General features: G+C 30.8%; 1 protein-coding gene across 2 annotated transcripts in view; it reads left to right on the top strand.

Moving 5' to 3' along the window:
• The first annotated feature begins 2,417 nt into the window (after nt 1-2,417).
• Nucleotides 2,418-15,872, top strand: part of LOC117167857 (26S proteasome non-ATPase regulatory subunit 1) — a 24,112-nt gene continuing 10,657 nt past the window's right edge. The window contains exons 1-7 of one of the 2 annotated variants that reach the window (XM_033353067.1): nt 2,418-2,559; nt 2,858-2,975; nt 5,350-5,519; nt 8,500-8,708; nt 8,798-9,331; nt 9,439-9,665; nt 9,790-10,042. In XM_033353067.1, the coding sequence (XP_033208958.1) occupies nt 2,541-2,559; nt 2,858-2,975; nt 5,350-5,519; nt 8,500-8,708; nt 8,798-9,331; nt 9,439-9,665; nt 9,790-10,042 (1,530 nt within the window). In that variant the 5' untranslated portion in view covers nt 2,418-2,540. Of the gene's footprint in view, nt 2,560-2,857; nt 2,976-5,349; nt 5,520-8,293; nt 8,409-8,499; nt 8,709-8,797; nt 9,332-9,438; nt 9,666-9,789; nt 10,043-15,872 lie in introns of those variants that run through there. The other variant, XM_033353068.1, reaches the window with a different exon arrangement.

Below are 15,872 nucleotides of genomic sequence, written 5' to 3'. Positions count from 1 at the left end.
ATATGTTAGTTCCTATCCACCATTTGCCTCAAAATCGGCGCTATAGAAGAGTTTTGCTGTACTTCAACTGATAATTGTCTCGCATAGAGGGATAAAAATTTGTATAATTTAGATGCAATGTTTGTCAATAAAGATTAAATTTTTTTTGAGAAGGTGAAGAAAGTTGTCTCATATCACTTATTTGTACCAAAAAACATTAATTTTATTCTTAAGCTACCTTTTTACAGAGGCCTGTTTTGAATTAATCGTGGAATTAATATTTTTCATATGATGCAATTTATACCTGCTTTGTTGGTTTATGGCAAATTTGATTAGTTGACAACCTAGATAGGAACACGATGTGTCAAATTAATTCATCAGTCTTCAAATTCGACCTCTGTAAAAAGCTACCTAGTAGTTGACTTAAATCCCCTATTTGTGATTTGAATTATCCGCTCAAAATCTCAAAATTTCAAGTGTTTTGTCGTGTCCAGGCTTAATACATTACTTACTATTATTTATTAATTATTAATATAATTAAAGAATTGTCGCTCTTTACCGCATTTGCTGGTAATTACCGGTAAATTTGTGGTATTATCGGTTACTTTCCATTAGAGTGAGAAGAACTTATTGTATCATTATGTAGTAGAGTAGGAGTAAGAAATTTTCCGTCTGCAGGTAGGCAGAAGTGTGACTAGTCCTTTATCTGACTGGCACGCGCAAGTCACGGATCAGTGATAGAGTTTTTATATGCGTGTCAACTGGCCGCCTGCTAGCAGAAAAGTCATTAGAGTAAAAGAGAAAGAGACTACTTTTCTTCCAATTTTCCACTCTCTGTCTCTTTTACTCTTGTGACTTTTCTGCCGACTGGTGACCAGTAAACAGTGTTACGTCCAAACTACGAAGGAATAATAAGGAGATCTAATTCCGTTCCCCCAGATGGCTTCCCACTGGCAGTTGAGTCTCCTTATTTATCCTTCGTGGTCCAAACTCTGCAATCAACTTTCTTCCGATAATACTCTGCACTGATTTGTTGAGGTATAGGTCCGTTAACTGTCGTTGAATGATTGAAACCATTGGCCGCGAAATATAGGTCAGGTTTGAAAAAGATTCACTCGGTACACAGATTTTAGCTTGTCAATTAAACTTGAATGTTTATTATAATTCGTCGATATTTAATTGTTCATGGATGACATATTGTCTTATTGGATCTCTAGAATAAACGAAAATAATCGTGTATTGCAGTTCGTGGTAGACGCGGCAGATTTGAAACCTGCTATTGAGAATCGGAAAACACTTCCAAAGGTCGAACAATTTGGAGTCAGGACTTGACGTTGTCCATCTTATTTGTTTCTATACAAATAAGAATTGTTCGTAACTAACAAACAATTCTTTTATCAGTTTTGTTCCTAACACACACACAAGAAAGTTTAGTACTTAATATCGAAGCACAACCGAACACTAGGGGCGTAGTGCGCGAACGAGAAATCGATAGGTCGCAATGCCTTTGAATTTATCTAAATTCTTCTGAGTCCGTATAATCAAAAAATAACTAGAAAGTCTAAGCGTCGCAGGTTCAAGGTTTTAAAGAGCACGCCGAAATGACAAGTATCCGCTAATTAACGTCTAATCAGGTTAAAACTTGTAACTATAAATGACTTTCCTGAGCTCTGCATCTATATTTATAATCTCGTTTTGGGCGAGATTTATCCCGACTTTTAGCTTTTAACCAATCAAAATTCTGACTTCACTCGCTTTTAGTGTCGAATAACCAATCACAAATGAGGCCACTTTGCTCCTCCTATTTATTTCGGCAATTAAAGTGAGGGACAGTTCAAGGATAATGGTTCCAAAGTCCAACTTTTATCACCGGAAAACGTCAATCTCTTTGAGGGACAGTTTCCTGTTTGTAAGTCCAAAGGTCCTCTTTTTATGGCGTCTAAATGGCGCCATGACTCATTAACGATTCTAAAAATAACCCAAGATCTCAAGTCCCTAACCTCAAAATCTACTTTGGACAGTGTACTGAGAAATAGCTTTGATGAAAGTCTCAATGTACTTAAATTCGGACAGAATACTCACATACAGAATTCCTAAACGGCAATGAACTTATAGTATTCTTAGAATTCGTGTAACAATAATAATTTCTTAATATTTATTGAGTCTATACATTCATAATCAATTCCATTTTAAAGCCATTTGAGTCTTCCCGCCAGAGAATTTACTAGTTCGGAGAGTATTTAGTAAAAGGGTCTTAGCGCCTGCGATTGTTAGTTCATAAAACGGCGCATGCCGTTACAACAGGCGTGTAAATACACCATGACCTGCAATTGCGTGGAAGAGTCCTAACCTAACTGAAACTGACTGATCCTGTAATTGATATGTCCATGGTCTGGAGAAAAGAAGCCATGCTCAAGCTAAGCCCAAAGCGTAAGCGGCTGACTGAAATTAGTGCAATGTCATTTTGAATCTGTGGTCAACAATCGAGATCGAAGACACAGTCTGAACTCGTCTTTCTTTCTATATAATATAGTATAATTAAAAGTGTTGACAAAGCCAATATGAATATCACATCCGCAGGTATGCCTAGGAGATATGTTTATTAAAATTGTCAATTTCAAGAATTGTGTATTTTGAAATACTCGTAAATTTGATGTATGTGGCTTTACTGAGAAAATGCAAAGTGATCTGCAAGTTGTGTCAAACATAACCAAAAATATCAGTTTAAAAAGCATTAAATGTGCAATTGTAATGTTAAGTACAATTGCAGAATCTAATTGAGTACACTAAAAATGAAGAAAGCAATGCTCAATTAAGTCTTGTCAAATTCCATATATAAATAGGCTGTATGAAAATGATGAATGAATTTTGATTTCAGCGGGGATAATATCCCTCCTTGAGGAGCCAATGCCGGAGTTGAAGGTCTTTGCCTTAAATAAATTGGATATGATAGTTGATGAGTTCTGGCCTGAAATTTCAGAAGCCATCGAAAAAATGTAAGTTTTTGAAAAATGTATTTTTATCCGCACTTAAAAAGATTTTTAAAAACTCTAAATTTGGTCAATTGTCGTCATCCAGATATTAGAAAGACATTTTTCAACACTTTTTCAATTGTTGAATCAATTTTTTCCATTGTCACTCTCAAAAATGTATTTCTTTCTGTGATGGATAGCGCTATTTGTCATTTTCAACAAAAAGATTTTTTCTTTAAAGCATTTTGTAATGGTTGAAAACAATTTTACGATCTGCTTGTAACTTTTCATAGAAAATAGGTACAAAAGTCTAGTTTTAAGACAAAATTAGGTTAAATGTTTCACTTACTATTACTCATGAGAAATATTAAATGCTGTTCTAAAAATAATCATTTTTTGTTCTAAAATCATTCCAAGTACATAGGAAGGAATGATCGGATACATAGCTAATCAAATTATCAAGAAAAAATAGAGTTTTGTATCTAATTTGTATGAAAAGTTAGTTACAAGTAAATAATAATCAATTATTTAAACAATAGAAAATCTTTCAAACCAAAATGAAAATTAATAAATTTGTCATTTTTCACAGAAAACTTGATCTTTTCATCAATTCGAGTGGAAAAATGATTATTTACACAAATTACAGTTGTTTAAACTAACTACAAAACACTAATTACAAAACTAATGGCAAAAAAGAAATAATAGTGATAATAATAGTGTCAGTTTTACCAAGTATTGTGATTGAAAATTATTTAAAAAATTGTAAACCACATGAAATCAGTTAAAAATGTAAATTTTCATTATTTGACTAATTTTTGACAATTTAGAAGAGTACTTTTTACTACATCTAGAATTGTAGGGCATATAAGTAAAAATAATTAAATATTGTTTTTGGTTTAGGACAGGGAGTTTCGACGGTAAAGAAATATAATTTTCCTTGAGACAGGGAATTTTTTACCAATTTGTATGACAATTTGTTTGTTTAAATTGAAAATTTATTTCATTGAAAAATTACATCTTTTGTCAAAAAATTGATGTTTTTAGGTGAAAACTATTTTCTTTGTAAGTTACTCTCCTTGTTTAAAAATTCTTCTTTTTGGTAGAAAATTCATAATTTAAGTTTGAAATAAATTTACTTGGTTGAAAAATAAACTCCATTGTTGAATATTACTTTTTGCTTTGAGTGAAGATTAATTAGTTTAATCAAAGATTCATTATTCTGGTTGAAAAATGAGCAATTTGATTAAAAACTTTTTTTTTTTTTTTTTATCAAAAGGAATTTTTTTACCGTGAATTAAACTGTTTAGTTGAAAACCTAATTTTTTATGGTTAGGAATTAAATTTCTAACGAAATATTCAATTATTGTATTTGTGTGCGAAATTTTATTAACTTTGAATGAAAATTCAACTATTTGATTGAAGAACGATATGTTTGATTTAAAAGTTTAATTTTTCCTAAACTCATGTAATTTGTGAAAAAGTTGGTTTTTTTTGGTAGAAAATTAATCTTATTGGTTGAAAATTTATCGTTTTGGTAGGTATAAAACTCAACTATTCCAGTTAAAGATTAGTCGGTTTAGTTGAAAATTTACCAGCTTGATTGAAAATTCATTTTTCTACTGAAAATTTAACTATTCCATTTTTTTAAAGACTGATAATTTCTAGTTGAAAATTTAACAACTTGGATGTAAATTTGTTATTTTCAATTGAAAATTCATTTATGCCGTTGAAAATTGACATATTTTGTTTTTAAAAAAAAAACACTTTTTGCGTAGAAAAACGATTTTTGTTGTCAGAAAATAATTTTGTTCTTTGAAGGTTAATGAAAAATTAATTTCTCTGTTGAAAAAATAAGATGTTTGTTTCTTAAACTGAAAATAAGCACATCATTTTACTTGAATGTTTCATAATTTTAGTGGAACATTCATTTTTCTGGTTAAACATCAATTTAATTATTGACTTTTTGATTGAAAAAGGATTTTTTTAGTATAAAATTCGTCTTTTTTGTGCTGAACATTGATTTTTTTAACTGAAAACTTAATTATTTAAGTTTTGTTTGACAATTTGTCTTCTTGGTTAAAAATTCAAGTATTTCAGTTAGATATTCTATAATTTCCGTTGAAAATCCATCTTTTTGGTTTAAAATTCCACTGTTTCGGTTGAAGATTCGTAACAGGATTTGATAATTAATTAATTTTGCAATTTTTTGCTCTGTCGTGTTTAGAATGAACGTCATGAATGAAAATAGATGTTTGCGTCTGGCGGATATTGCGAAGATGGTAGTTTTAGTTGAGCGGGAAAATTGAAAAAGTTGATGCTGCTGTTAATATTGAATGAATAGTTGGTGGTGTTTTAATGTTTTAAATAATTGTGAGATAATTCTGTGGTGGTTTTCCAGCGAAATACTTCACGAGGACAAAAGCTTCAATCAACATGAGCTTGCCGCTTTGGTTGCCAGCAAAGTTTATTACCACCTCGGAAGTTTCGAAGATTCTCTCACTTATGCTCTCGGCGCTGGAGAACTGTTTGATGTCAATGCTCGCAACGAGTACGTTGATACGACAATAGGTATTATATTATGACTTTCTTGTATTATCTATTATCTACTCTTACAAGTATTTAAATATTATTTTTCTGTTTTTTTTTTCTTCTTTTTTCTTCTGTTTTCAATTGCCCTCAAGTTTTGATGCCACTATTATTTCTATTACATATCTACTATGTGTATTATTAGTATTGATATTAAAAATGAATAGCAAGCCTCGGACTCATCGCACTATTGAAACAATTTGACACTTTTTTTCGGTATTTTTTCGAGAAAGAAAAAATTACATAAAAAGCACTATTTTCTCACATAACAATTTCCATAGTTACTCTTTTCTAATAGGTGATTTATAATTAAAAGAATATGAATTTTAAAAAAACTGCATCAATTTTACACGAAACATTTTTTGTTTTTTCAACTAAATTATTCAAGTTTCAAGCCAGATGAATTTTCTAAAGAGCAGTTGAATTTTTAAACTGAAAATACTACTTTTCATCAAAAGGTGTTATGTTTAATACTTAAACCCAAGAATATTTTTTAAAAACAAGAAAACTAATTATCTTTTAAAACTGATGATTTCTCAAGAAAATACCTTCAGTTTCTACCATATTGTTGAATTTTCTACAGCATTGTTGAATTTTTAAACCAAAGAGACGATTTCTCTGCACAACACATTTGTATTTCCAACTTGGAAATACTAATTTTTCACAACAAATGTAAAACATTCATCCAAGAAGATTACTTTTCTACCAGAACACTCGAATTTTTAACAAAAATAGATTAATTTTTTATTAAAAATATTAATTTTTGACCAAAGTTGGTAGTTAAATCTTCACTTTAAGAACTTAATTTTCAGCAAAAAAAGTTTTTTTAATCAAAATAGTTTAATCCTCAATCAGTAAGATAAATTTTCTACCAAAAAATTTACTTTATACCGACAATTTTCAAGTAAATATTTTCAAAATTGATGCAATGTTAGTCCAAAGTTTTTAAACTAATTTTTTAGATATTTTTTTTTCTTGTAATTTTTTTAAACTAAATAGTTGAATTTTGAAAATAAAAAGATCAATTTTCAACAAAAAATGTTTCAGTTAAAATTTGATGGAGAATGAATTTTCAATTTAAAAAAAAAACTATGTTTCTACATATCAGTTTAATTTTCTCCCAAATATTTAAATTTTATACCAAATTGTGGAATTTTCAAATTAAAGATATGAATTTGTTGATATTTCAATAAAAAGACTATAATTCCAATTGATAAACTGTTGGATTTAACCAAAATAATTAATTTTCAAATAAATGGTAAAAGTGTCTACCAAATTTTTAAATGTTTTAGCCGAAAATACTAATTTTCTACGAAACCGTTGAATTTTTGACCCACAAATGTGAATTTTTAACAAAACAGTTGAATTTTCAAACTAGAAGTCGAATGTTTGAAAAAAATAGTGCATTTTCAACAAAATATTTTGATTGAATTTTGTAGCAAATAATAAAATTTATTACTATAAAAAGCATAAATTCTTTACAAATAATTGAATAGTAGGCTCTTCTGTCGTAAAGAATGAACAGCTTCAACTAAAGAAGATGAGGATTTTCTTATTGTGTTCTATTAATTCAAATTATATTTAAGTGAAATAATGAGAAAGAGGGAAAAGACTGTGAAGAAGCCTGCGATAAATAAATAAGAATTTTCCTAATTTATAGACTAAAGAATAATATTTCAAAAAGATTTAGGTAGTAACTTGTTGCAAGTAACTAAATTACTAAAAAGTTACGTCATTTGCAACTTTTATGGTAACTTTTTTACTAATTTACAAAGTATTTTTCCCCGAAAATTCAATTATTATAGTAGAAAATTGATCTGCTTCAGTTGGGAATTTTTTGGTTAAATTCAACTGTGTTTGATTTCGAATTTAAATTTTTGTTAAAATGATATCAACTATTATATATTTCGTCGAGAAATCATTTATTTTGTTTGAACATTTATGTATCTTGTTGAAAATTAAATTATTTTGGTAAAAAGTTTAGCCAGTTGATAAAAAAATATGGAATATTTTGGTTGAAAATTATTATTTTTTTGTTTGTTGGAAAATTCATCTTTTTTATAAAGAATGTTTGTGGGCAAACGTTGGCAAATTCATATTTTTTGGTAGAAAGTCTAACCAACTCTCTGTTTTAAAAGCAACTTTTTTGTTAAAAATGCATCCTTTTGATCAAACATACAACAACTCTTTGGTTGAAAATTCATCTATTTTGTTGAAGATGCAATATTTTTACTGGAAATTCTAGAATTGAATACGTGAGTCATGTCATGACTTTAACTATGAGAAATGACATATTTTTAATGGCTCATAAAAAAACAAAGTCAACGGAATTTTATTCTTAATATATATTGTTTCTCCCTTGCCATTAAAAATATTGTGCCTTTCTTTTATTTACTTCAACCAATTCCCTTTTCTTCTTAATTAAGTTTTCACGTATCGTCTCAGTTACATATTTTGATTTTTCAATTATAAAATTAGGGAAGTTTTTAGGTTAATTAAAGTTACTTGATCTAGCAACTGTAACTAGTTACTCGGAAAAAAGTAAGTAACTTGGCCAACACTGATTTGAAATAAAGATTGAGAATTACTTTAAATACACCGAACTCTCGGTTTCAGTCAAGTGTCGGGGGTTGCCTTTAAGTGGTCTTGGACTGATTTCGTGGGAGTGGGACAGAAACGTAAACAGTGAGGGTCACCTGACTCGTTTCCAATTGGAATACACATATGTCGCAACCGCTCTCGCCCTATTTCCCTGAGAAAATGCGTGAGAGCTAGCAATTCAAGGAAGGTCGATAATGGGGTGACTGAAAGCGAGAGTTTGGTGTACTTGACAAGAAAATAATGTTGTGCCACTATTTTTGTATCTCTGAAGTGAGTTCGAGGACTAGGTACGGTCATTTTGGTATTATTGAATTGCATAAATGGTTGAGTGAGTAACTGTTGTCCAACTATTGTCTATTAGCGAAATGCATCGACTTTTATACCCAACAACGAGTGTTGGAAGCCGAGGGAAAGTTACCTGTGGGCAACAAAGGCATAGATCCTAGACTGGAGGGCATTGTCAACAGAATGTTTCAACGATGTCTTGATGACAATCAGTACCGGCAAGCATTGGGACTTGCTCTTGAAACCAGGAGAATGGACATTTTTGAAGCTTCCATCATGCAATCTGTAATTATCCGTTGAATAAATTCACTCTTCCAATTGCAATACATTGATTCTTCTTTTATTTATTTTTTTGTTTTTGTTTTATCTTGAAGGACGACATCAGCGGTATGCTCTCGTATGCCTTCCAAGTGGTGATGAGTCTAATCCAGAATCGTGGCTTCCGCAACACTGTTTTGCGTTGCTTGGTGTCGCTCTACCGGAATTTGGGCACTCCCGACTACGTCAACATGTGCCAGTGTCTGATTTTCCTGGACGATCCGCTGGCAGTGGCCGAGCTCCTCGACAGGTTGAGCAAGGGCTCGCAGGACTGCGTTCTGATGGCCTATCAAATAGCATTCGACTTGTACGAGTCTGCCACTCAGCAGTTTCTCGGTCGCGTTCTGCAAGCACTGCGCGCCACAGCTCCCATTCCGGGTGCTCTCATAATTAAACCAATTGTCAAGCCAACCAACGTCGTTGTCACCACCACTACCACCACCAGCAGCAGCAGCAGCAGCACGCCCGTCGTCGATCCAGTCACTGATTCCGTTTCTGCCACTCCTGCTGCCACCTCTGCTGCTGCTGCTGAAAGTGCGACAAAAGTCACGGAAGAAGCGGCGTCTCAGCAGCGAAGTATAGAGAGCTTGGTGAGTGTAGTAGCGCCGACTGTTTAACAGTAACGACTACAACGAGGAATTTCTAAATCGTCTCTAGCAGTTTCTTTATTTTCTTTTGTCTTTGTGTGTTTCTGTAGAATTCTGAAGAAAGGGAGCAGCAAGAGAGGGTCGATGCCCTGTCGGGCATTCTGGGAGGAGAAGTCTCAATTGACTTGCATTTGCAGTTCTTGATTCGCAGCAACCACACCGATATGCTGGTGCTGAAAAATACCAAGGACGCGATTCGAGTGTCCATTTGTCACACTGCCACAGTTATCGCCAATGCCTACATGCACTCTGGCACGACCAGTGATCAGTTTTTGAGGTATGTTTATTGTCGACTTGAGCTCAGTTCAATTTGATTGTATCAGCAGCTAGTGTGGCGTGTCATCTGACGCTTGAACTTGTAACGTGTTTTTCTTTGTGCCGATCGTCCTCGTGGTTTGCAGAGATAACTTGGAGTGGCTGGCTCGAGCCACCAACTGGGCAAAGCTGACTGCAACCGCGTCGCTGGGAGTGATTCACAGAGGACACGAGCAGGAGGCTTTGGCGCTGATGCAGTCGTACTTGCCCCGCGACACTGGTGCTGGCGCTGGCTACTCGGAGGGCGGTGGCCTCTACGCTCTGGGTCTCATTCATGCCAATCATGGCGCAGCCATCACGGATTATCTTCTCGGCCAATTGAAAGATGCACAGAATGAGGTCAGAATATCAATTTTAATCCATTTTACTTTGCCATTAGAGACATTTGGATCAATTGCTGAAGAGAAAGAACAAGATTAAATACGCAGGTCTCGGACTCATCACACTAGTCACACTGTTTCACAATTTTTATCAGCAATTACATTATTTTGCTGGCATAGGGCGGGGGCGGGTGGGGGGGGGGGGGGGGGGGGGGGGGGGGGGGGGGGGGGGGGGGTTCACTCTGAAGAAACTACTATTTTATAATTTTCTGCTGATGCATGCAGTAATACAGTGCCCATTAGAGGTGTGCAGTCCTTTATTCGAATCTTTAGTTTACAATCAGATTAGACTCGCTTGGAACATTGGATTTTCTGAAATAGGAAAAAATGCAATTGTACATAAAACAGGCTTAGTTTCCTTGGACTATTGTAATTTTTAAAATCAAAATAACTTCATTTTTAACAAAACAAAAAAAAATTCAGTTATTTTGATTTTAAAAATTGTAATCATCCAAAGAAATCAAGCCGGTTTCATGTACAATTACTTTTTTTTTCTATTTCGGAAAATCCAATGTTCCTGGCGAGTGTAATCTAAATGTATACTAAAGATTCGAATAAAGGACTGCACACCTCTAAGTGTCCATATAGTTCGCCATCTCAGCAAATCAGAACATACCAGTGTAAATTGTTTCAATTTTTTCGCAATTTTACTTGCGGCTCATTCAAAAATAACTTTAGACGACTATTTCTTATTCTTATGAAATGAATGAAATAAGTGAAAGTAGTTCGTCTGTCTTTCTTGTTACCAAGTAGTTCAATTTACAACGAAAAACTATCACCTGTCAACAGTCAAAAAAAAAAAAATGGAATATTTGACATTTTAATCAAGAAAATATTATTATTTTAAATGAAAAACAGTTTGATGGAGCCAAAAATTAAAAAATGTCAACAAAGCCCAAAACTCAATCAAAACAGTTTAATTTTCAAGCACACAATTGCATTTGTAACCTGAAAAATGAGATTCTTATACAACCAGAAAAATTGCTTAAACTTTTATTTTTAAAAAATAATTAACTTTCGATTAAAAATTATAATTTTTTACAAAACAGTTGAATTTTATATTAAATTTTGATTCATTTTTTAAACCAAAACCACGAATTTTTCACGAAACCAGGAATATGAAAGAAATTAAGGGCCATTTTCAGATATTTTCCAATTATTTCTTAAAATTGCATATAATTTGCCTGAAAATAGTGCCAAGTGTGACGAATAACTAAATAATAATGCAGCTACGGAAGCAAATTGTCAAATTTGTGTTTCGTCAAAGCTTTTTGTGAAAATAAACAAAAAGGTACGTAGCGAAAGTTTCGTTCCGTTCCTTTTCGTTCTTTTTTATATAGAATAAGATTAACACAAAATTTTGACACTGCCCCCTTGTAGGCTCATTATGTATTCATAATTTTTTGGACTAAGCTCAGTTTTTAGCCCAATTCTTTTAAATTTATCGAGCTAATGGGCCAATATCCAAAAATTCCCCTGAATTTCGTTCGAACCCCTGCACGAAACAGTTGACTCTTCCATCCAAATGATAAATCATCAATGAAGAAGAATACTGTTTTACCAAACAGTACGAATTTTTAACAAAATACGACCATTTTTTAATAAATAGTTGAATTTTCAACAAACAAGTTAATTTTCTGCCAAACAGTTAAATTTACTGTTAAAAATCCTATTTTTTAAGGCAAATACACGCATTTTTTACATAGGTGTTAAATTTTCCACCAAAAAGATAAATTTGCAACTAGAAGGATGAATTTTCAATTAAAATAAAAAGGAATTCTCAGGACAATGGTTGAACCTTTAACTAAAAACTTGAATGCTCAAATAAAAAAGATATATTTTGAACCAATAAAGTAATAGTGGATATTTCAACAACAACAAAATGCATTTTAAAGAACAAACTTGTAAATTTAACTAAAAATAGGATATTGTTGTACTTAATTGCATATATTTTTTATTAATTAGTAGACTTGTAAACCAAGAAGATTAATTTTCTACCAAAGAAGACAACCTTTCAACAAATTATGTAAATCTTCTATCATATAGTTGTACTTCTATACTAAAAAATATACTTTTTTAACAAAAAAATAGAAGTTAAAATTTCCTTGAAAAAATTTTTTTTTCACTTTACAAGAGAGGGAATTTTGTCTAAACCAGTTGAATGTTATACCATATTGTTGAATTTTAAAACAAAATAAAACTAATTTAAAAAAAAAAAACAGTTAAATTTTCGACTAAAAAAGACTAATTTTCCATTAGAAAATATGTATTCTCAACTAAATAGTTGAAATTTAAACAACTAGTTACATTTTTAACCCAGAAGGTTAATTTTTTATTAAAAAGATGAATTTTCCTTAAATTACATAAATGTTCTATTAAATAGTTTGAATAGTGCATGTGTGATGTCAGTACCAATTTTATTTTGTCAACTTTTAGTTTTTACTTGTTCATTTTAAGAATTTTTTATACTGAATACTTCAATTTCTAAACTAAAAAATATCAATTTCAACAAAAAATTGTACGAATTTTTTTTCATTCAATATAATTACTTTTCCATGAAAGTGATAGCGAATTTTCTACAAAACGGATATATTTTTTACCAAAAGTCAAAATGACAAATCTTTTATAAAACAGTTGAATTTTTCAACCTCGAAATGTGAATTCTTAACCGAAAAGTTCATTTTGAACAAATCAGTTGAATTTTCAATAAAATAATTAAATTTTCTGATAAAAAATTGTTTGTTGCAAAAAATGTAACTAAACTCATGAATCTTTGCCCGCAAGATGACTGCTAGACCGGGAAATGATAGTGATTTTATTTTCTAAACAGAAATTTTACAAATTTTTAGAAAAAAATATGTCCAAGTTCGATTTCAACCGTTTTTTTTTTTTTTTTTTTTTTTTTTTTTTTTTTTTAATAATTAGTTGCATTTTTTATCTTTTTCAATTATGATATCATTAAACTTAGAATGCCTATTTCGAAAATATTCCGCTTTAAAAATTTTCTATTGGAATTTTTAAACGTAGATACATTTTAATTTAAAGAATTTCAAAATTTAGTTTTAAAGAATTAAACAATTAAAAATTAGAGGCTTTTGAAATCGAATATTTTGAATAAAACTATTTTTAATTGATCAATCAACTGTATATATAAATTAATGGACAAAAAAAGATATTCCGCGTCGTAATCGTGTTTAAAAAATTAGGAATTTTGTCCAAGTTTCGTGATCACTTCAATTCACTTTTTCAAGGCGGACCTGAAACTCCAATGTTCACAAAACGTCAGCAAAATTCCTAATTTTTTTACACAATTGAAACCCGAAATGTCTCTTTTTATTAAAATGAATGCTTGAGTGTTTTTTTAAAATCAGTAATTATAAAGTAAATGTTAAACACTAAACTTTGCGCGTTACATTTTTAATTATTCTATTGGACCGAATTTAATTCCTAAATAAAATTGTTGAATTTTGTTGTATAAATAACAACTGAACACCCATTATTCGTTAAAAAAATTCCATCAAGTTCAAGAGTTGAAAATTAATTAAAAATTTGAAATGATTTGAAATAATATAAACCAAGTGTCTACGTGTACAGAGAAAGTTGGACTATTTGCGCCAAAATTTTCGTGTAAATAGCTCGTCGCCTCATTGAAAAAAAATGTATAGATTTTAACATAATTTCAATAAAACATTTAGAAACTTTTAAGGAATTTTGAAAGGCTTCAGAAGAATAAAAAACATTTCCTAGGAAAATGAAAGACAAAATTTGATTTTGAAATGTCAATTTTAAGTGAATATTTAAAAAAGTTTAGAAATGTTTAAAAAATTGTCAAAAATGAATTTGAAAGATTTTAAAGAAAATTTTCGAATTTTGCAGAATTTGTTCACAAAATTTTAGGACAGCTTTCGAGCAGTAAAATTGAATCATTATAAAAGATCTTTAGAAGTTTTGAGAAAATTTTTAAAAATTTAAAAGACCACTTAAATATTTCGAGATTTTGAAATAAAGTTTTTAAGCATTTTCAGTGTTTACAATTTTTTAAAATGAAAATATTAATTTTTAATTTAAAAAGTGTTCAATTTATAAAACAAAAAAATGGAATCTTTATATTTTTAAGGTCTCTATTTTAAAGTTTCTTTCAATGATACAATTTCGAAAAATGTAAAATTCATTGATTCATCCTTGAATTTATAGAATAACTGTAAATGATAAGGTGCATTTATATTTTTGGATTCAAGAGTTTTAGTTTGAGTGCTTTCAGTTGCAGCTCACTTTTTATTACTTCAAATGGATAAATTTTATAGCTCTAGAGTTCGATGTTTTTGATATCATTGACGGTGAAAAATGTTTACGAGCTGGGAAATGACCAGGAATGTTTACCTTTTATCAAAACGGCCATTCTGAACCAGAAAAAGGAACTTTTATGAAAATAATTCAAATTTCAACCAAGGAAATACACATCTGGGGAAATTTTTTATTTAAAATAAAAAGTAATTTGAGTTGACCAACAAAATACTTGGATCTGAAAGTAGTCCGGCTACTGGGAAAGCTAATCAAAGCTGTGTCCATTTTTTTTCCTGAAATTTTGAATTAAATACAAACTTTGGCTAGGCTTTCAATTACTAAATTAGGCAACAAATTTTTATGCTGATCAATATAAGTAAAATGTTTTTTAAATAATAATAAATTGTAAATTTAAATGTTGATTTGACTCAATTATAGCTACATTTTTTATTCCAGGCTACATTTTGTTAAAATTAAGCTTAAATACCCTGGAAGAAAGTATAAATAAACAACAATTCAAGTTTTGCATTATATTTTCTGCCTAGGAGAAAGTTTTCCTATCAATATTCAACGTGTTTTAAAACCAAAATTAACCATTTTTGGAGCACGTGAAAGGCCCCTCCGTGGAAAGGATCCATAAAAAGGCATAACGTGAAAGAGGACACATTACTCCGCCAAAAAAAAAACTAATTTTAATGATTTTTCATCGGATCGATTTAATAGCCGTACCCTAAAAATTAATTTTCAATAAAAAACCAAAAATTCGCAGGAAAATACACAAATTTTCAAGCAAATTACTGAATTTTCTACAAAGCAGTTGCATTTTCATCAAACTAATTCAATTTTGAGCTTAATGAAAAATTTCTTCAAGCAGAGAAGATTAATTATTAAAAGAATAATATACTAAAAAGTTAAGCGTTCGATAAATAAATAGGGATTGTAACAGCATATACACTAAAGAACACGATTTTAATTATTCATTGACGTTTATTGTTGATATTTTTTCAATATTAGGTTACAAAACTGGACGTTTTCGTTAAAAAAATAAAATTAATTAAATTGGTTTAATTTTGACCACGCGTAAGTTTAATAATTAACAAATTGTTATGACTTTTTTTTTAATTTGTGACACTATTTACACTATTTTTCATCTTCGAAATGAATCCGATGCCTGAATACGACACATGATAAGGGGACGAGGAGACTAAATTGGCTTGCTCCTTGGTTTGACAAAAATAATAAATAACCTGTTGACAAAATACGAAGAGACTCGCTAATTTTAGTTATCTAGCGTATCAGTTTTGTGCTAAAGGGTAAGTATGTTTTTATGTTTGGAAAAGAGAACGAAAGATGTGTCACCAATTGCAGCAATTGTTCTTTACGAGCGTTCTCTCTTGTCATTACTTTCTTCTCAATTTTTTTTTCGCTGCTCAATGACTAGGACTGGTCCGGCACGCAGCACGATTCACATACACTCGAAAATCTGCTTTTTTCAAACACGCGTT

This window comes from Belonocnema kinseyi, chromosome 2, assembly GCF_010883055.1.
Source record: "Belonocnema kinseyi isolate 2016_QV_RU_SX_M_011 chromosome 2, B_treatae_v1, whole genome shotgun sequence".
NCBI lineage: Eukaryota > Metazoa > Arthropoda > Insecta > Hymenoptera > Cynipidae > Belonocnema > Belonocnema kinseyi.
Note: the sequence above shows the minus strand (reverse complement) of the source record. Positions and strands in the feature narration are given on the sequence as shown.